The sequence below is a fragment of the Pseudorca crassidens genome, chromosome 7 (genome assembly GCF_039906515.1).
Source record: "Pseudorca crassidens isolate mPseCra1 chromosome 7, mPseCra1.hap1, whole genome shotgun sequence".
NCBI classification, from domain to species: domain Eukaryota; kingdom Metazoa; phylum Chordata; class Mammalia; order Artiodactyla; family Delphinidae; genus Pseudorca; species Pseudorca crassidens.
Genome location: NC_090302.1, coordinates 8,803,754 through 8,830,810, shown reverse-complemented (window position 1 = coordinate 8,830,810; position 27,057 = coordinate 8,803,754). Strand labels below are relative to the sequence as shown.

Below are 27,057 nucleotides of genomic sequence, written 5' to 3'. Positions count from 1 at the left end.
GCTGGAGACAGAGTTGAGGGGCGGCCGGGCCTGAGGTGGTGATCGGAGCCATGGCCTCACTCCCTCTCCTACAAAAGGTGGTGTCACACCTCAGAGGCTGTTGGCTCTGGTGGCTGAAAGGCTTCCTCACACTTTTAATTTCAACAAGTATCCCTGTATAGATCAAACATTTGAAAGGTGGTTTTTGTTTTAGCTTCTCAGGAGAGGAAACAGCTTTTCTGAAAGAGCCGTTCCTCCTGGCTGCTTGTGCACTGGCCTTCCCTGGTTGCCAGCAGACAGTTCCAGTGTCAAACCCGAGTCACCCCTGTGATAGGTCCTGCTGCGGAGCCATTGCTGGAGTTTATCAGAGGTTTCACTTTGTTTCCAGAAATCCTGCTCTGTCCAGGGGCTTCACGTTGCTTGTTATCAAAAAGAAAATTACCAGGGGTTGGGGAGAAGACTCAGTGTGACATGTAGAATGAAACAACTATTTTGGTGAATGAAGACTTACCCTGTGGCCCCTCCTGCAACTCTGCCTCGATCCAGATGAAGTCAGGCCTGGGAGCTGGGGTACGGTGGGGGTGGGGGAGGATGTCCTTAGGGCGGGGCAGCCTTGAGCCCCCGTGCAGCCTCCAGGCTCATTGTTTTCTACAACGCACCCCTACCGACACCCCCCACCCCAACCCCAGTTCAGCCTTTTCTGAGTGAAATCTGTCCACTCCCAGGCCCCCTGTCTGGTTACCTTATCTCATACCTCAGTGTCCCCCTGGGACCTTTTTGTATTAAAAGCTCAGGCTCTGGTTTCTGCCATTTACTGCCTAGATGAACTTGTATAAATGACTTCGTCTCTGTGAGTCTCAGTTTTTCCATCTGTAAAATGGAATAGTAAAATCGACTTCATGGTCTGGCTTTGAAGCTTAAGCAAAATAAACTAGATGTAAGCACATTGCACAGGACCTAAAGTGTAGGAAACATGCAATACCTTGTGCTTCTCTTCCTTCCCTGACATTTTGTTCACTTTGTAACCCCTATAGTGCTATCCACTTTGCAGATACTCCACCAGTGTTATTCAAAATGTTGGTGAAAAATCATGGGAATAATGCTTGACCAGGCTGAAAGCACAGTGGTTAAGAGCTTAGGTTTTAGAGTCATACACACCTGGGTTTGAATCCCAGTTTTGTCACTTATTTGCTGTGTGACCTTGGGCAAGTGAATTATCCTCTCTGGATCTCAGTTTTACTTGTGTGTAAACGGGGGGGGGGGGGCAATAATAGCGCTTCCTGGTGAATGCCGTTGTTAAAAGATTAAGGGACGTTAATGTAAGAAAAGTATTTAGCCTAGTGCTGGCATACAGTAAGCAAGCTGAGCTGCTGTTGTTATTGTTTTATTATCATCATTATTATTATTCTCAGCCTGGGAACAGGACTGATCTTGTCTAGAAGTACCCTCCTCACAGAGTGAGGAGGAGCCATGGGGCTGGTGGTCGGTTATCTCAGTGTGCTCCCACCGTGTTCTCTTCCTGTCTGGTGAGATTGGGGGCCACACAGTTTGGGTCTCGGCCTCCCTGGATGTGTCCCTGGTGTCAGGTGGCCAGTGCTGCCTCTTTGGCATCTGACCAGACAGTTGTGTCTGCTCCTGACATGCAGACCTTCAGAGGATGCTTCTGTTGGGGACGTGGAAAGCCTGTGGGACACTCTCCGGGTACTGCCGCTGCTCTCTCTCCTGCCCTGGACGGCGAGCTGCCCCCGTGGGGCCTCCACATCCTCCCTCCTGGTCCTGCTCCACCTGGGTGCGCCTCTCCCCTACCTGATCCCACCTGGATTTAACCCCGAACGCCTTTCTTCTCTCTTTTTTTCCCCCTTTTCTTTCCTTCTTCCTTCCCTCCCCTCCTTTCTTCTCCCCTTCCCTCCCCTCGCCTCCACTTTCATTCCCTTCCCTCTTTCTGTAACCTGGGCTGTGTTCTCTCTGTCTGCCCCCAGCCTGCCTCCCCCCAGCTGGTTCCCGTCTCCTGCCTCCCCGGACTGTCGTGTCCACCCCATCCCTGAGGACCGGCGCAGTGCCCTGAAGCCCCCTCCTCCTTCTTGACTGTGTCTCTGAGATTCAGCCTCTCTACACCCCCTCAAAACACTTGCAAAGAAAACTGCTCAGTCATGGAGTCTCCCGGGATAGGGCTTACTTAATAGCGTTTTTCTATAAAGCTACACTTGTGACCTCTGCTTCCCGCAGGCTCATAGAATGGGAGAACTGGGAGGATCTTAAGGACCATCGAGGGCCACTGTATTTTACAGACAGGACACTGAGCCCCCCTAGTGGGAAGGACTGACCCAAACTCTCAGAGGGGGTTCAGGGCACAGCTGAGAGTAGAACCCAGGACTCCTTACTTAGGAAGACCCTGTGAAAACATGAAATTGCCAAAGTGGGCTGCACATGTCTTTATCTTTTTGTTGTTGTTGTTAAATTTATTCATTTTATTTATGTATTTTTGTTTGCGTTGGGTCTTTGTTACTGCACGCGGGCTTTCTCTAGCTGTGGCGAGCGGGGCCTACTCTTCATTGCAGTGTGCGGGCTTCTCTTTGCGGTGGCTTCTCTTGTTGCGGAGCACAGGCTCTAGGCGCGCGGGCTCAGTAGTTGTGGCTCGTGGGCTCTGGAGCACAGGCTCAATGGTTGTGGCACACGGGCTTAGTTGCTCTGCGGCATGTGGGATCTTGCTGGACCGGGGCTCGAACCTGTCTCCCTGCATTGGCAGGAGGATTCTTAACCACTGTGCTACCAGGGAAGTCCCTCTCCATCTTTTTTGAACGTATTTCATTCTGTCTGTAACCTGAGTTCCTATATAGCTGCAGCTGGATCTACCTCATCCATTAGAGACAAGCTCTACCTCCCTTTGGGGGAGCAGGGGAGTGGAGGTGGGGTCAGACCTTCAGTAACAGGGACAAACAGAACCCATTACTTAAGGTCAGTCATGAGTAGGTTCTTTACCTGTTCTGTCTTCTTGCTTGTCCTGGGCTAACCTTCCTTTTTGGTTCTCAGCTGGCTGCCTTGGCTCCCCACCTCTCCCTGGCCCTGCTGATGGGGCCTCTCGACCTATCTTTGGTTCACCTGCCTGACCTCTCCTTTTCAGTAATTGTATTTTGTATTTCAGTGTCATTGTCCATTGGTTAGAGCTGTGTTGTCCAAGATGGCGGCCTCATCTAGCTACTGGACACTTGAAATGTGACTGGTCCAAACTGAGGTGTTCTGTAAGTGTGAAAAACAGACCAGATTTCAGACATAGTACAAAAAGAATGTAAGTTGTCTCATCGATAATTTTGTATATTTTGTATTGATTACAGGTTGAAAATATAATATTTGGGTATATTGAATAAAATAAATTATTAAAAATAATTTCACCTGTTTTTTTCTTTTTTTAATGCGGATACTAGAAAATTTAAAATATATGGCTTGCATTATATTTCTATTGCCCAGCACTGGGTTATATAGGCCTTTCTCAACCAGGGATCCATGAGAGGATTAAGCCTAATGCCTGAAGGTCCATTGTGTGTACAAACGTCCCAGTCTTAGGAGAATTAAGACAGTCACTCTCAAGTCACTTTCTGTGTTCTATGGTTCAGATAAGGAACCTTGTTGAGAAAGGATGCACCACCTCTTGTTTCTAACTTTAATTCAGATTCCTTTAGTGTTTCTCTTGTTATATAATGATGGCTGTTGGTTTGAGATATTCCTAAGCTTCTAAGAAGTTCTTTTTAAAATCCCAAACAAATGTTGCATTTTGCTAATTACTTTTTTCAGTATCTGAGAGGAACATAACACTTTCCTCTTCTTTGATTTATTGATGTACTGTTATTATGTTAATAGTTTTCATAATATTAGCTTATTCTTACTTTTTTTTTTTTTTTTTTTTTTTTGCGGTACGCGGGCCTCTCACTGTTGTGGCCTCTCCCATTGCGGAGCACAGGCTCCGGGCGCGCAGGCCCAGCGGCCATGGCTCACGGGCCTAGCCGCTCTGCGGCATGTGGGATCTTCCCGGACCGGGGCACGAACCCATGTCCCCTGCATCGGCAGGCGGACTCTCAACCACTGGGCCACCAGGGAAGCCCTATTCTTACATTTTTTTAGACAAACCTGCTGGGCCACGTATGATGATTCTTTTTCCCACTTGTTCTGTATTTGTTAGGTGTTAGGGTTTGGGGCTTCTCTCCATTGCTTTCTGTGCTCTGGAATAAATCATTTAGCATAAGAATTAGGTGTTACTTAAACACTTAATTATGAGGTCTGACAGGACTCACTGGTAAAATCACGTGGCCCTGGAAATTTTGAGTTAACTTTTCAAGTTTCCGATGTGGTGTTTAGCATAATCACCAGACACAGAAAAGTTATGTTTGGACAAAAAATCGTAGGCAGTGCGAGGACTAGGTCAGAACCTGCCTCTCCCCATTACTTCCAGAAATTTCATTTTGTGTTCCCGGCAGTGTTACAGACGAATGCAGTTTGCGAAGATCCAGATTAAGAAGGGTTGAATTGTGCTGAAAAAACGTGATTACCAAATTTAAATTGCAGTGGAAACAGTGAGCAGTAAACCAGATATTGTAGAAAACAAAAGGAGAATTAAAAGGCAGACTAAAATTTTCTCCTAGAACTCAGAGGAAAAACAAAAGGAGACGAATATGATGGATTGTTTCTAGGAGATGTCAAGTGTGTATGGAGTGTGAAAGGAGGGTGGGGCAGACGTGAGAAAATGTCTGTAATGACGAGGTAGTAAGGACAAAGCCACAGCTACAATGTGAGTTCCATTGAGAGAGAGAGTGTGTGTGCGTATGCGTGTGTACCTCTGCGTACCTCTGTGCCTGGGAGTGGGGAAGGGCCTCCGTTCTGGAGATGGACCTGCTCTGAGGCCGAGGGGCCAGGCTCCTGAGACCTACAGACCCAGGTTGGAATCTTGGCTCTCAGATTGACCACATATGTGGGTTTGAGCAAATTGCTTAACTTCTCTAAGCTTGCATTTCTTCATCTGTAAAAGAGGGCAATTACAGTATCTATCTGATAGGGTTGCTGTGAGAATTCAGTGAGCAAAGGATGAATGTACATAAGATGATTGACATTGTGTTTGACACTTAGTAAGTGCTCAGTAAAGTTCGCTGTTGTTGTTATTGTCATTATTATTGACCGGATTGTAAATTATGTTTTCTCTGGGTGTTAGGCTAGTGGGTGATTTAAATTCTCTTCTGTGGGCTTTCTGTATTGTCTAGGTTTTCTGTACTGAGCATGTGCTAGGTCTCTGATCAAACAAACAAAAAAATGTATTCTTTTTAAAAAGAGAACATCTGAATGATGTTATTTGAGAAAAAAATATCCCAAGAATACAGAGAAAGGGGATTGAACGCAGTCCCCGGGGTGAGAGCGGGAAATGAACGTGAGGCCCTGTGGGCCTCGTGACGAGCCCGGGAATCCGGGTGGGCTGCACTGCGGGCCGCACTCTGTTTTGCTCACAGGGCCGCTGTCACGTGGACTGGAGGTTGTTCACAGGGTTGCACTTGGCCGCTGCCCTGCCTGGACAGCTGGTTCTAATTGTGCAGAGCTGCACAACACTAGGGCTGGAAAAGGAATGTTTGGGGAAGTTTGCATCATCTTCATGACCCTAAATCTGCATGTTTGCTAAACAGACGGTAGTTTGAGGACTTGATGAAACAGTAGTGACTGTAAACCAGCCGCTGTACAGAAATGAACAGACTGGAAGCTGAGAAAGCGGAGCTCCTCCTACTAGGTCAGGGACCCCCATGCACCCCGACCCCACAGAAGGCACCCATTTGTCCCCAGCGATTCTTTACCCCTCTGTGGTTTGTCTCACCAGGGCTTCTGAGCCCTTATGGAGGCCCTCGTGTTCATTTCCCTCGGGGCCGGGCTCCTCCCTTCTCCACACGCAGCCCCTAGCAGGTGTTTCTTTCAAATTACTAAAGTGAATTGCTCTCACGTGAGAAAATTATGTTGCCCGTGTATGAGGTTATAGTACAGGTTAGATTGTATGTAGCACAGCACAAGAGCACGGGGTGGGTTGGGTCCGATAAAACCTACCCAGCGCACAGCATGAGGCTTTTGGAGCTGCTTCTGCTCAGTCCCTCTGTAGCCTTCCAATCCCACGCAGAATAAACTCTAGTCCTTACCTGCCCTCGAGGCCTCCACCCGCTTCCTTCCTACCCCGTCTCCTCCCACCCGCCCAGGCTCAAGCAGCTCCAGCCTCATTGCCCACCTTGCGCTGTCAGAGCTTCCAGGGTCTTCACACTCGCACTTCCTTCGGCCTGGAACCCTCTCCCTGGATCCTTGCAGAGCCTGCTGCCAACCTCGTTCGTGGTCTCCACTCCAGTCGGTTTATCAGCCAGGCATCCTGAGGCATCCGCTCCAATATTGCATTCCTTCATCCTGGTTAACATTTTTTTTAAAGGATTTATCATCATTTGACTAATCACAAATTTCTCATCTCTCTCCCCTCCTGTAGAACATAGAAAGCAAGAGCATGTTTGTTTGGTCCATTGCTATATTTCATAAAACATACTTTAACTCTGGTGTCGAATGTAGATGTGTTTTATAAATTGTCAATTACTGTTGTCTCTTCCTTTTCTCTTCCTCTTCCTTCTTCATCCTTTCTTCTCACCCTTTCCCCTCTTTCTCCTTCTTCTCCCAGGAAAGAGCTAAAGATGCCTCAGCCCACTGACAGTCACTCAGAAAGCTTGGATCTAGGAAATGTCTTTTTAGGTCTTCAACCTTCAGAAATAAAGCAGGAAAGTGCAGTTGCTTTTTGTTGTCTTGAGTTACAGTGATTTGTGTTCATGTCTGTCTCCCCCACCGGCCAGACACTGAGCTCCTCGAGGTCTCGTCTGACTGTCCTGGAGCCCCTCCAGCATGGGGGCTGGTGCTCAGCTGGGCCCCCCGCCCTCCGGTCTTCTTTCCCCTCTTCCCTGATCCCTCCGTTCTTCCTCTCCCTTCCTTTCTTTCTTCCATCCTTGCCTCCTTTTACCTTTCCTCCTTCCCTTTTCTTTTCCTTCCATTTTTCATCACAGCCAATTTTGTCCCAGTGAGGGTCTAAGGCAGCCTCCCCGGTTAGCTGCTCCCTTCTCTGTGATTCACTTGGGTAAAAGCCCTGACGTTTCCTGTGGGACAGGCCTGTTTCCTGAAGGTTCAGATGGTCATGATTTCACATGCTTACTCCATCAGAAGGTACAGAAGTGCCTAGTGGCCACCTGAAAACTATCTGCTATTTATGTTGACACATTTGCGTTATAGATGTTGACCCTGACAGGTTGTAAGCAGGTTATGAGTTTATAAAAATTTTGTATATTTGAGTGTTTACTCAACTGTTAAAATTTAATTTTAGAAGCTTTACAATGTGTAATATTATAACATATCACCTATTAAAATTTGTTTCAAAGTAATCTTTTCATGATATTCAAATAGTACAGAAGAGCTCATGAAGAAAGGCTTTGATCCCTTACTCCAGTCCCCTCCCCAGAGGATTTTTCTTCTGCTGGTTATTTTTGACACTTTATTTGGTGCGCTGAGACCTCGATTTCATCAGCTTTATATAGTGTCTCTTGACTGCTCACTTCCCATGCTTTTCCTCCCCTTCTCCACTTGCCACCTTCTGTCAGCTGTACTTTTACACTGTCAAGTTAATTAACATTCTGACATTTTGCAGTTACACCAAGTCCATCAGTTTCCCTTAGGTTGACTCTAAAAGTTGCAAACCAACAAACAGCATTCATTTTTATGGCTATGTAAATGTGTAAGTGTCATTCAGTGTCAAGCTAGGTAGTGTGCCAGGGTTGTATTTCATTCTCTAAGGACCCTGGGCCATTCAAGAGAGAATATGCCTCACATCAAGGGCCCACAGATTCCCTTTTCTTTTAATCCATCAACTGCCTAACATTGGGGAAAAAATAAAATATTTAAATGTATACAGCTATTAAAATATATATTTAAACATTTAAAATATATACTATTTTAAATGTATGTATACTATTAAAATACATATATAACATTTAAACATATACAAACAGGGCTTCCCTGGTGGCGCAGTGGTTGAGAGTCCGCCTGCCGATGCAGGGGACACGGGTTCATGCCCTGGTCTGGGAAGATCCCACATGCCGCGGAGCGGCTGGGCCCGTGAGCCATGGCCGCTGAGCCTGCGCGTCCGGAGCCTGTGCTCCGCAACGGGAGAGGCCACAACAGTGAGAGGCCCGCGTACCGCAAAAAAAACCCAACCAAACAAATAAACAAAAAAAAATATACAAACAGGAATTTCTTGGTTTTTGTTATTCCTGGAGATTATAATTGCTTTTTTTCTATCATCATTTGCCCTCATCATGTCCTCAAATTTTTTCAAGTTTGCTGTTATGTTTTTATTCCTCTCATTTTTAATTGCATTATTTTTTTCCCAGAGACCCTCCTTCAGGCCTCTTTGTCTTAGTCCCACGTGAACTAGTTGTTCTTTAGTTCTTTTGTATGGCTGTTATTGCTGCGCTTCCCTTCACAGTCCTCGATGCTCGGACTGTTTTCTTTCCTTTTTTTTTTTTTTTTTTAGTCACACTTATTGAAGTTTAATTTTATCCAATAAAATTCACGCTTTAAAAAAATTATTTATTTATTTTCGGCTGCATTGGGTCTTCGTTGCTGCGTGCGGGCTTTTCTCAGTTGCGTCCAGCGGAGGCTGCTCTTCTCTGCGGAGCGTGGGCTTCTCACTGTAGTGGCTTCTCCTATTGCGGAGCAGGGGCTCTAGGTGTGCATGCTTCAGTAGTTGTGGCACATGGGCTCAGTAGTTGTGGCTTGCGGGCTCTAGAGTGCAGGCTCAGTAGCTGTGGCTCACGGGCTTAGTTGCTCCACGGCACGTGGGATCTTCCCCGACCAGGGCTCGAACCTGTGTCCCCTGCATTGGCAGGCAGACTCTCAACCACTGCACCACCAGGGAAGTCCCTTGGCATGTCCTAATTGCTAGCATCACTCCTCTTGTGCTTTGGGACCATTATTAAGTATAAGGGTTGCTTGAACACAAGCACTGTGACACCACCACAATCAATCTAATAACAGCTGGCCACTTGTTGACTGACAGGCAGGATATGCTGGACAAAGGGATGGTTCACGTTCTGAGCTGGACAGAGCTGTAGGGCATGAGATCTCATCATACTTTAGAACGGTGCATGATTTAAAAATGTATGAATTGTTTATTTCTGGAATTTTCCATTTAATATGTTCGGACCTCAGTTGACTGCAGGTAACTAAAACTGCAGAAAGCGAAACCGTCGATAAGGTAGGCAAGACTACTGTTCTCTCACGGAACCACCACGATCCAGGGCGAGAACTTGCCTAGCATCTTAGAACTTCCCTGTGCCCCTGGCAGCCAGTGATCTGGTTTCTGTCCCTATAGTTTTTACCTATCTCCAAATGTCATAAAAATGGAATCCTATAATATTTTTGTGTCTGGTTCCTTTTACTTAGCATAAAGCTTTTGACATTTATCTTTGCTGATGCCTGTGTCAGTAGTTCATTCCTTTTTATTGCCAAGTAGTGTTTGATTATATGGATGGATCACAATTTGTCCCTTCACCAATTGATGGAAACCTGGGTTTCCAGTTTGGGGAAATTGAGAATTTCCATATTGAGAACTGCCATAAACATGCACACAGTTTTTTGTGTGTACAAATGAAATGTTTGCTTTAGTGAGATTGCTGGGTCATTTCGTGAAGTGTATGCTTAACATTAAAAGAAACTGTGAAACTGCTCTCCCAAATGGCGCTACCATTTTGCATTCCCAGCTGTGAGGTATGAGAGCTCTGAAATGCCTTACTCCTTAGTCAGACCCCACTGCCAACCCCCAAACTGGCGCTGTCTCCCCCCACTGCCTCAGTGGGTCACCCACTCCCTGGGGTGCTTTTAAAACTCCTTTGACTAGTGTGTGACTGTCCCACCAGTTCTTCTGAAGATTGTTCCAGAGGGTAGGATGGGAGGGATGGGGAGAAACTTGGAGGTAGAAGGAAGGAAAAAAGGTTGCCATTGAGCAAGATGGTAATGTGGTGTGGTCCCTGAGGTCAGATTTAGTGACCTTTCCTTGACGTGGTGCATCTTCCATGTGGGCATGTTTTAGGAATGTGATTTGGAGCAGATTCCAATTAGAATTAAACACATGCGTGGAAGGGCCACATGTGGCTGCCTATGGCTCAGTGGCTTAGATCCTGTGGGGGTCTTCAGGGAGGACTTGTCCCACTCCCCAGGTCTCCTCTTCCAGGGCCTTACCTCATTGACCCCAGGCACAGTCAGGGTCAGGCCTTTCTCAGGCCACCTCAGGGCATCTGACTCCCAAAGCCCTAAGCACAAAGCTGGTGGCCAGAGAAGCTTCGAGGGTGAGCCAAAACCAGTGTTGACTCTTGCTGTCACCTAGGAATGCTTGCAGATGGGGGTATTAAGACAGAGTTGTTTTTATCTTGGTTAGGGATTTTTTCCATGGACAGTCTTTGTAATAAACACCCTCCTTTGTCAGATTGAATGTCTAAATGAATCTCATGTCGTTAGGTGTTTTTACTTAAGGCAGCTGGTCAGGCACCCTTTTGGCTCTGGGCGTGCTGATTTTGAGGTGCCTGTGGGAGGGCAAGGGAGGTGTGGCCAGGAGGTGGCTGAATATCCTGGTCTAGAGTCAGGAGAGAAACTTGGGCTGGACATGGGCATGTGGTGCAAGCCGTGGTGGTGTGTGTGATCTTCCAGGAAGGGATGCAGATGTAGAGAATATGGAAGACGACCCTGGTGGGGCTTGGGGGACATGTGTCAGAAAAGAACAAAACAACTGGAAAATACACTGCGAATGGGGGGCCCGAGAGGCGTCAAGACAACCAAGAGAACACAGAGCTGAGGGGCAAGGACAGAGAACAGAAAATATGCAGAGAGTTTGCCTCACCAGAGAAGGAGGTGGCCAGGGAAGCGGGTTGAAACAGGGAGAACCGACAACCCTTTCAGGCGGCAGGGAGGTCTAGAAAAGATGGCTTTTGTTATTACTATCGTGGTTATTGTTGTCACCACCATTATTATTATTAATGGGAGAGGCTTTTGCACATTAAAATCCTAGCAAGGGGGCTTCCCTGGTGGCGCAGTGGTTGAGAGTCTGCCTGCCGATGCAGGGGACACGGGTTTGTGCTCGGGTCTGGGAAGATCCCACATGCCGCGGAGCGGCTTGGCCCGTGAGCCATGGCCGCTGAGCCTGCGTGTCCGGAGCCTGGCTTGTGCAACAGGAGAGGCCACAACAGTGAGAGGCCCGCGTACCACACACACACACAAAAAAATACTAGCAGGAAAGAAAGTGGAGAGGAAGAGGTTGAAGATACAGGGACCAGAGAGGGCATCAGAGCAAGGCCTCTGAGCAGGGAGGGGGAGGGAGCCAGGAGGAGAGCGGGTCCTGAGCGGACAGGACCTCTCTTCCACTAAAGCCTGAGGAAGGGAGAGAAGGCAGGTAAATTTGTTTATTTAGTGGCAGAAAGTTTCTCCCCGATGAACCCAGGGAACAGCCACATGATGGAGAAAAGGTCCCAGAAGAAGCTGGCAAGGACTGTACAGGCTCTTACTGCCCTTTCACATCCAGTGGACCTCAGCAGACAGCTCAGAGCCAAGGACAGCCTGGGCGAGATCAGGGCCCCAGCGCACCCCAGGGCAGCCACAGGGCTGGCTCTACAGCACGCAGGGCTACCAAGGCCTTACCAGCCTCAGCGCAGCCCCTTGTCTCCCTTATAGAACCAGCCCCGTCTCCTCTGGTCAATTTTAACTTAATTAAAATCTGTTCTGTAACATGGACCTTTTTTAGGTAATAGTGGCTGGAGGAGTGTTGTTCTATTACTTCACGTTTTCCAAACCCACTTCACACAGATGGCATCTCATATTCCTATAAGGCCAAACACAGAAGAGGAATACTGCCAAGGAGGCTGGGCTTGGGACGTGTTTTAGTGCAGTTAGAATGGCCTTATTTCTTTTGACATCTTGATAAATCTTTCTGCACTGGATTTGGGAGATTTCAACACTGAGGAATGTTCATGCCCTGTCCATTCAACAAATGAATCTGCTGTGAGCCAGGCCTGTGCCCTGCATGTCACCTCCTTTGTCAGGCTTTATCTCTCTTGGTCTCCGCCACAATTCTGTGGAGTTAGTCTCAGCATCCCTGTTTTCATCAGCGATGCAACTGATGCCAAGAGAGCGGTCACCCAGGAAATGAGTGACAGGGTTGGGATTCAGAGCAAGGAAAGGACCCTTTCCATTTTATCAAGGAACCTCTCAAACATAGTGTTTTACTCTGTTGAAGTTTTCATTTTAAAGATTTTTTTTTTGATGTGGACCATTTTTTGGAAAGTCTTTATAGAATTTGTTATAATGTTGCTTCTGTTTTGGTCTTTTGGCCGTGAGGCACATGAGATCTTAGCTGTATTGGTGGGACCCTCACCCCCTGTGTTGGAAGGCGAAGTCTTAACTACTGGACCACCAAGGAAGTCCCAAAGTTTTAATTTTAAATGTGACATGTATTCCAGTGCAAAAGGGTCCTTAGGGAATTGTCAAACGCCAAGAACTGTACATGCAGTTTTTAAATCAGGGTCTTAGAAATATTCAAATCAAACAAATTTGGGGCAGATGTATTAAGTACCTGCTTTGGTTCTTGCCTCAATGACATCAGCAGAATGAAAGAGAAATAATAATCGATTTTGTTAATAATTCAAGACAGCGACAAGAGTGTGTGTGGAAGAAAGAAGGGAGTGTTTGGATTTAAGGCCGTGTCTGACAGCAGCGTGACCCTGGAAAGAGGAGGGTGGGTAATAACATTTATCAAGTGATTGTTACATGCCAGGTCCTCTGTGTGAGCTTTAATCTTACCTGTTCTAATGAGCTTCACGGGTAAATATATTATCAGACCCATTTAAGGTGAGAAAATTGAGGTTCTGAGAAGATACACATCACGCAGCTAGTGTGTGGAGGGTGGGCTCTGACCTGGCTCGGTCTGTAAGGTCCACACTGCTCCCTTTGAGGATGCCTTCCTAAGTTACTTACAGTGTGGAAATAGACCCAAACTCTGAATTAAATGAACCCTTACACACGTGTACCGTCCCTGCCCCCCACACTTACGGATGTGTGTATAACTTCTGCTGTTTATTAAAGAATTCAGGGAAAAACAAAGGGAGCAACTACCAGCCAGAAACTGGGCAACAACCATGTCCCAGTCCTTGAACATCAGTTTTAGAAATTCTCTTTTATATCCGATTATAACACATACATTTCCAGGGCTGGCTTTGGAATCCGTAGGGGAGAGAGGCTCTTGTCCTCACAGTTACCTTTCGAAAGGGCAGTAATATACATTTGCCGACTGCATATGTTCTAAAGGTGGGGTGGAGTAGGAGTCAATGGAACTGACTTTGTAGGTCAAATAAACGCTAGAAAAGAAACTCGGATACACACATCGAGGAGAATCATGGTAAACAGGCAAACTCTACAGCTCAAAGAGATTCATGTCTACTTGTGAAAAGAAGTGGAGCCAGAGCGTTCATTCAAGGTGATGACTATAGGACTCAGCCCTCTTCTGTATTAAAACGGATGTGGTGAGAATTACATGAGATAACAAGTGAGGCTCCCTGTCCGGTACCGACACAATGGGGGATTCTTGGTAAATGGTAGCATTAGTTAATATCATTGTCATTACCATGACTTGGGGTCTAAATTGTGAGGGTGAGAAGGACTTGGCAGGGTCCAGGATGTCTGCTGTATTTTTTCATATGGGTGACTGGGAGAACAATGGTGCCATTTATAGAAGTGAGGCCTCCAGGAAGAGGAGCTGTGTTTCTTAGCTCCTGGCTGGTTCCCAAGCGTTCTCAAGTCCAGGTCATTCACCTTGAATCCGGAGCTGCCCATTGCCTGCAGCCAGCTTCCCACAGGCGCGTGCCGGTGACTTCAGTTGGGTCCTGAGATGCATTTGAAGGGCACGGCACTTCAGGCCTAACTGCTCAGTTTGTCTTTGGCCATTCCCACAGCACCCCCTGACTTCCTGGTAGACCCCTGATCTGTGTCTGTTCCGGCTGGTAGGCAGCCGACCCTCACTAAAGCCCTTATAAAAGTTCCAGGTGTGGGGCAAAAAATAATGTCATTAATAATACAGAGGCTGGATATGAGTTAGAAGGAAGCCTTGTAACTGAGGGGTAGAGAACTTTCCTTCCCTGCATTCTCTCTGCCAGGGGTCACCAAGGCACAAGCTGGCAAAGCTGGGCATTTAGTTAATGGCTTTTCCTTCATCCTTTTATCTACTTCCCCCAGGTAATCTCATTAGATTGCTCCCATTTCCTCCCTTGGAGAGGAACCAGCCTCACTGTTAGGTAACATTTAGGTCATTTGACTCTTCAAATTATAATGCTAAATCTGCTAGAAAAGAAGAGACTACGCTCCTGAAGAAGATATTAAGGCAACCTGTCTTTCTGCCCCCTTTTGTTTATATGAGAGATGGCGGTGGGGGGGGGGGCAACTTCAGGAAAGAATCTGAGGTCATTCCAGAAGCTTCTCTGATCGCTTGGCCCAGGACGTCCCCTGGTTCCAGGAATGGAGGATGTCACTTGGTCAATGAAATCTGAGCATCTTCAGCCAGATTTTAATTTTAAGGTAGCCCTGGGGTATGATCCTGCTCAATATAACATTATACCCTCTCGCAGACAATTTGCATTAAGAAAGGGCTTCTGGTCCCGGGGAGCTGGCAGAGTGGCAGTGGCGGGGTTGAGAATAATTTGGCATAGAAGTCCTGGGAGATGTGGCCGGGGTTATGGAGAAAAGTGTCCTGCTTCTCACCCGCACCTCTGGGGGTCCCAGGATACACCTCCACCTAGAGACCCAGCCCTCTTCTCCAGAGGAGGAGGAGAATCTCTCCCACCCTGGGAGGACATAGATGGCCAGTGCTTCAGTCCTTCCCCATCTCTGTGTCCACATTCCAGTTAGATGCCCTGCTGTATTTGCATCCCCACTGGAATCACTGTTGAAATTGACTTTGTGCTTCCCAGGAACTAGCCAGCTGTGGATGGAGTAAGAAGGAGAAACATAGTCTCGCTCCCAACGTCGTGGCCTTTACCCGGAGGTTTAACCAGGTAAGAATGCCGCTTGCATGTGCCTGTGCAGATAGCGCTCTGTTGTCCCCCATGGGCTGGGAGCCCCTCCAGGCTTCAGTCTCAGGCACCTGGCCCCAGGTCCAAACTCCTCTTCCTAAGCCCCCACTTCATCTGTGCTTTTTCACACAGCGGGGGGAATTGAACACCTCTTTTCTGTGTTTAAATCATTTCGGTGGCTTCCAATTCCACTTAAGCTAGGGTTCGGGCACCTTAATGTGCCCTACAAGGTCCTGCGTGGTGGGTCTGGCTTCTGTCCACCTCTCCAGCCTCATCTCTTGTCTGTCCCCCCACTCTGTGGGCTTCGGCCATCCTGGCCTCCCGCCTCTTTCCTGCTGCATCACATCTTGGTCTCATCAGGGCCCCATTCGTGCTGTCCTCCCTGTTCAGCTCCCAACCAGATCTCAGTGGGAATGTCACTCTCTCTAGGAGCCTCCCATGAATCTCAGCCTGTATAAGGTCTCCCTGTCATATGTCTCCTCAGTGCACCTGTACTTCTCCATGTGGTCCTTTCCCCATCTGTCCTCATTCTGTGTAACTCTTTAGTCTCCATCTTCCTTGGCCATCTGTGGGCTTCACGAGGGCAGGAACCATGTCTGTCTTGTTCATCACTGTGTCCCCCACCACCTTGCCCTATGTCAGGCATATAATAGACCTTCAGTAAATATATGTAGAATGAATGAATGAGGTACTCAGGAAACACTTTTTGAATTGAATTTCTTTGAATTTCTGATGGCCTGGTCACTGGCCGCATGCATGCTACTACAAACCGACTTGGTCCAATCAGAACCTTTGCTCCAGGTAGGAAGCACTGCATCCCCACCTAAAGGAATGATATCAGGGACTTGGACCAAGTAAGTGGGGTAGGCTTCTGACTGCTCAGACAGACCTGCCAGAACATGATCTTCCGTAGAAAGTACCCTGCAAGACCCCTTTGAACAAACCAAAGCTCCAAATGGGGCTGTTGACAGCTTTTCCTCTTTCCTCTTGCTTTTCTGGTTTCAGATGAGGACAGTGGCCTCGAGGTTGCACAGTGTGCGTGACTGGGGCTCTGGGTGTTGGGCCTGGGTTCCCTTTGGGCCTTCCCTCCAGCTGGGCCGTCCCGCTGGGAAGTGCCGGGTCCTGCGCATTGCCGTTACTCAGCTCTCTCCAGGCTTCTCCAGCCCTGGCTGGTTACCGCTCCAAGCATAGTGAGAGACTCAGAGAGGCGCCAGCTTGTGTTCTGATGATCAAGGCCAGAGTTCACATTATTGTTGTTTTCTGAGATACAACAGGAACTAAGGAAGGCCTAGCCACATCTGTGGTAGGGACTGTACACCCTTTGTTTTGAAAAGAGAAATACTGAAGCCTTCTTTTTTTTCTTCTTTATTTTCAAAATCTTTTCCTTTTCAACTGAGCTTAGTCTTTTAAAAAAACCAGATGTGTACACAGTATCAGGGGATTCATAGTTTCCTTAGCAAAACTATTTGGCTGGGAGCCAGCTCAGTCCCACCTCTGATCAGCTACAGAGCTCCCGGAGGAGGGCCACTGGCGGCTCTGATGTAATCTGCTTTGCACGTGGAGGCCAGGTCAGCTTGGCAAAGGGCAGTGCAGCTTGTTCTGTGAACAATTGTATTGTGTCCAGCTCAGACCAAGTGGGTGAAATGAGCCAGAAGTAAAGCTGCATTCTCACAGAATGCTCTGAGAAATGGTCTCCCTGCTGGCCTGTGAGCCACTTAGAGAGCAGTTCCTGGACACAGCCCTGGTAGCTCTGGTTTGAAAACTGGCCAGTGGCCAGTCCATCAGCCGCTGGGGCTGCTTTCCGTGAGATGAACTGATTGGCGTCTCTTCCTGGCAGACTTTCACGTGTGACAGCAAAGCTGCTCATCAGACTCCAGATAAAGGCGAGCAGGTCCCTTACCTTTCTGAGCCTGTTTCCTTTATCTGTGAATGAGAATGATAATAGTACTCACTGTGCACAGTTGTTACGAAAATGAAATGAAATGATATAGGTAGAGCTCTTAGCGCCGTGTCTGTATGTAGTAGGCATCCAAACATTTTTTCGGGAAGAAAGGGAAGATCAGTTGATTGGAAGGAGGTTGCGAGGGAATCTGAGGCTCCCTGTGGCCAAACCAAAAATCCAGCAGCCAAGTGTTCTGGTCGGCCTCTGAGGACGTGCCTGCTTCTCCATGGGACCTGAGTCCCTTCGGATTTGTTTATAGAGTGGCTGAGATGGAAGAGCTTGGCCAGGTTCCCTAAGGGTCTGTTATGGGCCAGGCTTGTGTCTTGGCCCCAGGGAGTTCACCATAAAGCCAGAAGTTCTCAGTCTTTTTCCGATCACGGGTTCTTTTGGGAATCTGACAATATCACATATGAACCTGCCCTCAGATAAATACATAGATATATACATTTCCATTTAATCTGAGTGGGTTTGCTGCCTCCCCTGCCCACTGCCCCCCAAAGTCTGTACATGAACACTTTAGAGGTCTGTGGACAGCAGGCTGAGGAGCTGTGGTCGCATGGAATCAAACAGACCTGAGTTTGCACCTTAGCTCTACAACTTGTTGCCTGTATGATCTTGGGTTGTCTTTCAGCCTCTGACCTTCCTCATTTATAAAATAGGAAGAATCGTTTCAAGTGATTTTTGAAGATTAAATGAGAATCATGGATGTAAAGGGTTTAGCTCAGCACTTGACATATAGTAAACAAGTAATATTAGCCTTAAAAAGGGTGGTATTGTAGTGGGAGCTACAAGCTGAAAGGAAGGTTAGCCTTGGGCCTAAGTGCTGGCGGTGGGGTTGAGATTGTGTCCTGAAGATGAAGAATTAGGAAGAGACAGAGAGGGAATTCGGATGACTTGGTTCCAGTCCAGGCTCTGCTGCTAACCTGTTCTGAGGCCTTAGGCAAGTTCAAGTCTAGGTCTCAGGACCCTTATGTATTAGCAGAGATTGGACCAGGCAAAGGTTCCCAACATTTTGCCCTGGAGGACTGCTTTAACGTTTCTCATAGACTCATATACACACACACACACACACACACACACACACACACACACACACACACACACACACACACACACACACACACACACACACACACACACACACACACACACACACACACACACACACACACACACACACACACACACACACACACACACACACACACACGTACGTAGTTCTTAATGACTGAAACCCCAGCTCAAACTCGCCTTACTGGCTTATGTAACAATGTCCAGGGAGAGACTAGACTTCATGTATTGCTTGGATGGCGCTGCTCTCTCCACCTGGAGGTCCCTGGAGACGTTCAGGGAGGTGGTTTCTCTGTGCTGGCTCCCCTCAGGCGGCCCCCTCCTCTGTGGTTCCAAGATGGCTGCCAACAGCTCATTGTGAGGGCAACCCCTGCAGAAAAGACCTTCCTCTTCTTCAGTAGCTCCATTTGATGTCCTGGAACAGAGACTCTGGGGTTGATGGCCCTGGCTTGAGCCCCATCCTGCGCTTCGTGATCTCATCACCCTGACCAGGAAACAGGAGGCTCTGGCTGGCCAGGTCTCAGAAACAGGCCTTCCCGTGGAGGTAGGGTAGGGGGCCAAGGCCGCAGGGACTGAGATGGGAGGACTGGCAGTTCCTCAGGGAAAGTTGGTGCTCGGACAGGAAGAGGCTGAGGGATGGCCAGAACCGCCCACAGACCCTCTTCCCGCTTGCACTCTTCCATCCAGCTCTCAGCTTTCTCCCCTGATCAATCTGCTGATACCCCATGCATGCGTCATTAGCCTAGTCACCGAATGTTCCTGATTCCTCTTGGCTTTAATCGAGACTATTTAAAAAACAGTTATTGAGCACTTAGGCTCAACTTACTGAGTTAGATACTGTGCTAAGCATTTAACCTGCATCATCTAATTCTGTTTTCACAAAACCCACTGAGGCCGATATTTTAAACCCATTTTATGGATGAGGAAGCTGAGGTTCTGGAAAGTGAAGTAACTTGCTCAAAGCCACATAGCTGGTGAGTTTCCTTACTTAGGGCCCCCCGCATTTTTCTGAACATGACTCCAGTAGAATCCCCTGTTCTTCCAGACTTCATTTATCACAGGGCTGGGAGGCAGTGTTAGCATTTTCCCTTCCAAATGCTACCTCCAAACAATTATTCTTTCCTCGTTGTATAAACCCTCCTTCATTTGAGGCTCATTACTTCTGGTTATATTCATTTATTTATTTAATAGACATTGACTGCACGTGGTACCGGGCTCTGTGCTAGGTTCAGGGGGTCAGCAGTAAACTGGATGTAGCCCTTGCCATCATTAGCTCATAGTCTGGTGGGGGAGACAGACGTGATGGAGGGGATTACAATCCAGGGGAATCAGTGCTAGGGTGGGAAAACCAGAGGAGAGGTGTGGGCAGTAGGAAGGGAGGCCAGGAGACTGGATTGGAGTCTGTCCCATTAATCTAGGTGAACGACAGAGATGTAGAGTGGCCGGGCTCAAGAGAATATTAAGAGACCGAATGATAGCACTGGGTGATTGATTGGATTTGGAGGGAGATGACAGGGAGGCGCAAAGGAGGCCCCGCTTTGGTCCTTGGCAGCGGCACACTTTGAGGTGGTGAGTGCAGAGGAGGAGGAGCAGTTGTGAGAGGGGAGATGACGGAGAGGAGAGAGGTCTGGGCGTGTGAGCTCAACCATGCAGCAGGTAATTGGGTATTTGCGTCTGGGAGTCAGGGGATAGATCCAGCTTGAAGATGCAGATATTGCAGTCACCTGCATTCAAAGCCGCAGGAGTAGATGAGATTGCCCAGGGAGCAACAGAGGCCCACGTGAGAGCCTTAGGGCTTATGGGAAGGGCAGAGGAGAAGGGGCTGAGAAAGAGCAGCCTGGGCACGAGAAGAACACCCAGAAAGGCTGGTGTCTTGGAAATCAGTGTCTCAAGGATAACGGGATGCTACAGAATGGGTCATTTAAAAGGACTAAAAAAAGAGTCTTTTATGTTTAGCAGCACGGCGGTGCTAGGCTCAGCAGGAGCTGTTCTGCGGGGGTGTGAAATGGAAGCTGGGCTGTAGCAGCTTGAGCGGTAGATGTGAGGAAATGGAGAGAGCAGGTGTAGGCGATGCTTGAACAGTGGCTCTAAGGAGAAAGATGAGAAGAAGGGGGTAGCTGGAGGGGTTGGAGACGTTCAGGGAGGTGTTAATATTCCTCTTTTCTTTTCAGCAGAAAGAGCCTTGGGGGTGTACATATTTTGAATGGAAAGAGCCAGTACACCGGGAAAAATTAAAGATGAGGAGAGAGAGGGAATACATAATGAAGTGAAGTCCCAGCGAAGGTGGGAGAGGCCGAGGCCTGGGACCTCTTCATCGTAAAAGGCGAGTCTGCAGAAAGGAAAGATACAGACACAGGTCTGCTTGCAGGTGTGGTGCAAGAAGGTTCACGGCTCCTCTTTCCTCGGTGAAATAGGAGGTGAAGGCGGGGAAGCAGGAGGAAAGCTTGAGGGGTTTGGGGGGAGCTTGAAAAAACCACTCCAGGGGAAAGAGAAGGTTGACTATGGAAATATAGGAAGACTTGTGGGCAGAGCCGCTGGCAATAGAGGTTGTGGCTTTTAAAGTAGCCCCAGGGCATGAGGGTTGCTGGTTCTCTCTAGTTGCACTTTGCAGCCTAAAGAGAGGGGCACAGGAAGGCAAGTGGCTGGATCCATCCATGATGAGCAAAGCAGATTTTTTGAAGGACCATGGGGCAAGGGACCTAAAAGTACTGGCTAAGAAGGGGCTGAAGTGACAAATGATAGGGGATCCATCTGCTCAAGAGGAAAAGGGCCACTAAGGACTCCAAGGCGTGGTGAGAGGGAAGGATGGGCACAGCAGTGGGGCGGGGGTCAAGGAGCAGGTGAGGATTAGAAGGTTAAAGGTTGTGGCCCGAGACTGGAACTTCAGGTTTCTGATGCAGCGCAGTCCTGGGTAATTTGGAGAAGGAGGTGACTGGAGTGATAGGTGTGTAACAGTTGCTGAAATGACCATGGTCGTTCACAGTGATGTTGATGTTACCCAAGGAATAAGGCAGGGTTTGCTATGGAGAGGAAGGCAGTGGTCCAGATTCTGATCTGCTTGCTATCTCTAAAGTTTTACCTTTCCAGAATGTAAAAAAAAAAAAAAAAAAAAAAAAGGGACTCATATATATGTAGCCTTTTCTGACTGTCTTTTCACTTAGCCATATGCATTTAAGATTCATCCATGTCTTTATATGGCTTGATGGCTTTTTTATGAGTACTGCTCATTGTATGGATTTACTAGTCTATCCATTCACCTTCTGAAGGACTTACAGTTTTTGATGATTATGAGTAAAACTGCTATAAACATATGCATGCTGGGTTTTTTTGGTGTGGACATAAGACTTCAAATAAACTGGGTAAATATCTAGGAGTACAGTTGCTGGATCACGTCTGTACCATTTTGCATTCCCACCAGCAAAGAGTGAAAGTTTGTGTTGCTTCAGGAAGAAATAAAATTGTCTTTATTCACAGATGACATGATGGTCTATACAGAAAATCTCAAAGAAATCTATTTTTAAAGCTCCTGGAACTAATAAGGGAGTATAGCAAGGTTGCAGGGCACAAGATCAATATATGAAAGCTTCCCTATATACCAGCAATGAAGAATTGGAACTTGAAATTTTTAAAAAAAACACCATTTACAGTAGCACACACATACTCGAGAAATACTTAGGTATAAATCTAGCAAAGTATGTACAGGTTCTGTATGTGGAAAACTATAAAACACTGATGAAAGAAATCAAAGTAGATTGAAATAGAGAGGTATTCCATCTTCATGTATTAGAAGACTCATTATTAAGATGTCAGTTCTTCCCAGCTTGTTCTATAGATTCAATTCAATCCTAATTGAAATCCCAGCAAGCTATTTTATAAATATCAGCAAACTGATTCTAAAGTTTATATGGAAAAGGCTAAAGATGTAGGATAACCAGCACAATACTGAAAAGGAATGAAGTTGGAGGACTCACTCTACCTGATTTCAAGACTGATTGTAAAGCTATAATAATCAAGACAGCTTGGTATTGGCAAAAGAATAGACGACCAGGATTATGAAACAGAACAGAGAGCCCAGAAATAGACCCAGACAAATATAGTCAACTGACCTTTGACAAATGCATGAGGGCATTCAGTGGAGAAAGAGTAATTTCTTCAACAAATGGTGCTGGAACAATTGGAACTGTTTTTGTGTACGTGAAAAAATGAACCTAGACACAAGAGTTTAGGCCTTTCATAAAAATTAACTCAAAATTGATCACAGACCTAAATGTAAAAGACAAAACTATAAAACTTTTAAAAGAAAACGCAGAAGAAAACCCTACATGACCTTTGGTGATGAGTTATTAGATATAACACCAAAGCACAATCCATGAAAGAAAAAATTGGTAAGTTGGACTTCATTAAAATTAAAATCTTCTATTCTGCAAAAGACATTTTTAAGAGAATTAAAAGACAAAGCACAGACTGGGAAAAATATTTGCAAAACACGTATCTGATAAAAGACTTGAATCCAAAGTATATTCTTAATACTTAACAATAAGAAAACAACCCAGTTAGGGACTTCCCTGGCGGTCCAGTGGTTATGACTTTGCCTTCCAATGCAGGGGGTACAGATTTGATCCTTGGTCTGGGAGCTAAGATCCCACATGCCTTGTGGCCAGAAAAAACAAAACATAAAACAGAAGCAATATTGTAACAAATTCAATAAAGACCTTAAAAATGGTCCACATCAAAAAAAAAAAAATCTTGAAAAAAGAAAACAACTCAATTAAAAAACAGGCCAGGGACTTCCCTAGTGGTGCAGTGGTTAAGAATCCACCTGCCAATGCAGGGGACATGGGTTCGATCCCTGGTCCAGGAAGATCCCACATGCTACGGAGCAACTAAGCCCATGCACCACAACTACTGAGCCTGTGCTCTAGAGTCTACGAGCCACAACTACTGAGCCCGAACGCTGCAACTACTGAGCCGACACGCTGCAACTACTGAAGCCCGCGCACCTAGAGCCTGTGTTCTGCAACAAGAGAAGCCACCCCAATGAGAAGCCCATGCACTGCAATGAAGAGTAGCCCCGCTTGCCGCAACTAGAGAAAGCCCGCGCACAGCAACAAAGACCCAACACAGCCAAAAAAAAAAAAAAAAAAAAAACAGGCCAAATATCTGAGTAAGTACTTTACCAAAAAGATGTAACCAAGGGCAAATAAACGTGAAAAGATGCTCAGCATTATTTGCCATCAGGGAAATGCAAACACTATGCACCTATTAGAATGGCTAAAAAACAAACAAAAAAACAACCCAAAACAAACAAACAAAAAACCTCACGAAACCTGACAATACCAATTGTTGGCAAGTAATTGGAGCAACACAAACTCTCATTTGTTGCTGGTGGGAATGAAAAATGGTGCGATCCAGCAATTGAACTCCTCAATATTTATCCAGTTTATTTGAAATCTTACATCTACACACATACACATATTCACACACACACACAGATACACAAATAGCACACAAATATTTATAGCAGCTTTATTTATAATAGTCAAATACTGAAAGTAACTAGGATGTCCTTCAATAGGTGAAAGGATAGGCAAACTGGTAAATTCATACAATGGAATAGTCTTCATTGGAAAAAAAAAAAAGAATAAGCCATCAAGCCATATAAAGACATGGATGAATCTTAAATACATATTGCTAAGTGAAAGAAACCAGTCTGCAAAGGCAACATAAGTGTGATTACCTCCCCCATTTTTTTTTTGACGTTCTGGAAAATGCTGAAAAAAATTCTGGAAAGCTAAAATGATAGAGATGGTAAACAAAGGAGTGGCTGCCAGAGGTGTGAGAAGGGGAGAGCTTTGAGGAGGTGAGGAACAGGGGATTCTTCAGGGTGGTGAGACTATTCCGTATGACGCTATAATGTTGGATACATGCCACTGTGCATTTGTGGGAACCCTTAGAACTTTACAGCACTAAGAGTAAACCTCTTAGTGCTAGCTATGCAAATTTTAATCATTGTGGAGATTAAGGGGTCCTAGGATGGAATGTAGAACATGACAAGTGAACCTAACTGGATTGTAAATGTATGAAACAACCTCCCTGAGAAGGGTGAGGGGAAAAGGTGCTGGCCTAAGTAACTTTGGAAATGAGGGAGCCTGAAAGACTAAAGACAAAAGGAACTGTATGTAAGCACTGTACTCTGATCAAGTTGTTTCCCAAGGGCGGATGGGTAACAATTCTGGAGCCATTATGCATGAACACTGGAATTGAACAATTAAGGAAATGGGTGGCAGATGGTGGGACCCAGGTTTCTCTCACCTGTTGGAGTAGAAAGTTGTAGACAAGCAAGAGGAGGCTAGAGTGATCCATATGGTAATGGATTGGAGGTGGAGACATTAGTAGGAAGTCATATTTAGCTTAATATAGATACAGATGGTTACATATAGAAATATTTATAGGTATGTATATATACAAGAGTTAGGGTACACACACACACACACACACACACACACACACACACACTTCCTTGCTCTGCATCTGAGAGGACCTAGAAACAGTGATACCTAAGTAGCACGAGCACACGTAGCTCCCAGATCTTGGTTTCTAATACCATTATCTAATAAAAGGAACCAGGGGGCACTTCCCTGCTGGTCCAGTGGGTAAGACTCTGTGTCCCAATGCAGGGGCCCGGGTTCGATCCCTGGTTGGATGTCTGGTCGGGGAACTAGATCCCACATGCATGCCACAGCTAAGAAGTCCGCATGCTGCAACGAAGATCCCGCATGCTGCAACTAAGACCCAGCTGGCGCAGCCAAAATAAATAAGTAAATAAATAAATAAAATATTTTTAAAAAAAGGAACCAAGGCTCCTTGGAGAAATGGCTGGTTTCGGAGTGGGACAAGAAATGTACAGGATGAGGCGGTAGCATCTTGTAGTTCCAGAAAGTAAGGAGGTGCTCATACAAACCAACCAAACAATGCTGGGGGCATGTCGACGCCAGCTCTCAGTGGCCAAAGCTGGAACAATTTGAGTAAGGAAATAAATAACATAGTATTGGATCAAAACCCCAAAGTATCCATGAGTCCATTCTGATGTGAACAAATGATGGAATAAATAAATGGGGGAGACTAGACAAACCTCCTATGCAGAAGAATTCCAAATAATCTATGTAGATATTTTGCCCTCAAGAAGGTGGAGCACAACTGCCTCCTTCCTTCCATAGCGACTTCCTTCCAAAGTTTGAGGTGATAGTATTATTTATGCAACCAGTTCCCTATTGATGAGCATATTCTTTTGCTTTATAAACAGCGCTTCAGTGAACCCTTGTATGTATATCACTCTACATTTCTGTATTTTTGTAAGATAAATATTCCAGGGAGAATATAACTTTTAACAGCTTGAAAGATATATTCAAGTGGTTCTTCAAAATGGTCCTGTGAATTTATACCCCTGCAAACAGTGTATGAGTATCAGTTTCTCCACACTCTTGGCACACTGTATGACTCACAAAGGGGTAATGTATTCTCTTTAATATAAACCCCTTTTAGTAATCAAGAGTCAGAGGACAGGTGTCCCAATAGAAAGGTGGATGAAGGACCTGAACACGTACTTCACAGGCAAATAATACAAATGGCCTATAAATATTTGCAACAAAAAACTTAAAAAACGTGCAAAAATATGTTAACTGAGGAGTCATGAAAGAAATGTAAAATAGAAACAGTGAGACATTAGTTTGTCCACTAAGTTAGTAAAGAAAAAAAGAGCTGTAGTAACTGGTATTAGCCTGCTCCAATTTTTATGGATCAACAAATAAAACTTTTGGAAGCCAAGTTTTTAAATATATACTTTTGAAAAAAGGTACACATACTTTTATTCACTCTACCTTACAGGAATTTATCCTCAGACCTTAATTAAAAATGTATAAAGATATATGTATAAATATGTTCACCACAGCATTGTCTATCACAACAAAGTAATTCGAAATAAGCTACCCAACAGTAGGAGTTTCCTTGATGAGGAGACGTCCCTGAGATGAAATGCTTGGCAGCTGCTAAAGATATGTTGATATTCTTACATATTTATAAAAATTCTTGTGATAGTATGATTAATATATACCAATTTAACTGAAAAGGAGAAACATGTTCTATGACTAGACAGACATATGTTCTGAGACATGACAAACATATGTTCCAAGAAGGACACATACCACAGTGTTTATCAGGGGTCTGTATGTGAGAACGAGCTTGCAAATGACTTCTGTCTCTTGTGCTTATCTCTGTCCCTTTGTTTTCTACATTAAGCTTCTCTTAAATTTTGTAGTTAAAAAACAATTAAAACAGTTTAAAACCATGCTGATTCTCCCTTTGTAATGTCTCTCTCCTCTGCCCCTTTCCTCCATCTCCTTCAACACTGCCCTCACTCAGGCCTCCCGTCTCTCACTTAGACCATCGCCTCAGCTTCTTGATGGGTGTCCCTGCTCCTGCAGAAGGGTCTAGCCTGTCACTCCTGTGCTCAGAAGCCTCTGGAACTCTCCTTGTGCAGCATAGTGTCCCCTTGTTTCTCCAGACCCCCTTCCCTTCTAAGTTCAGCCTCCCTCCCGCCCCAACCCCACGGGGCACCTGCAACACCAGTCCTGTCCACCCGCTCAGCTCTCCCTGGTCTCCTCACCTGTTGAGGGTCTACCCATCTTTCAAGGCCCACCTCCTCTAGGAAGCCTTCTTTTCTCATTATCTCCCCCATACTCCAGTTCACTTGGTTTGAACTTGTTTGATGGACATGATCACCAGCTGCCTTTTAATACAGTGATTTCTGGACTGACAGGTCTGGACTCGCAGTGCCTGGAGCACACAGTAAGGGCTTCGTGAAAGTCTGCTGAAGTGAACTGATCCAGAGTTGCCTCTGAACACCACCTGAGTCAACTCTGC

The 27,057-nt window shown here is 46.1% G+C and overlaps 1 protein-coding gene across 22 annotated transcripts in view; it reads left to right on the top strand.

Moving 5' to 3' along the window:
- RALGPS1 (Ral GEF with PH domain and SH3 binding motif 1) overlaps positions 1-27,057 on the top strand; it is a 331,729-nt gene that overhangs the window by 129,393 nt on the left and 175,279 nt on the right. For all 22 annotated transcript variants that reach the window (XM_067743274.1, XM_067743273.1, XM_067743271.1 and 19 more), the window contains one exon: positions 15,024-15,107. In XM_067743274.1, coding sequence (XP_067599375.1) covers positions 15,024-15,107 — 84 coding nt within the window. The remainder of the gene's footprint in view (positions 1-15,023; positions 15,108-27,057) is intronic.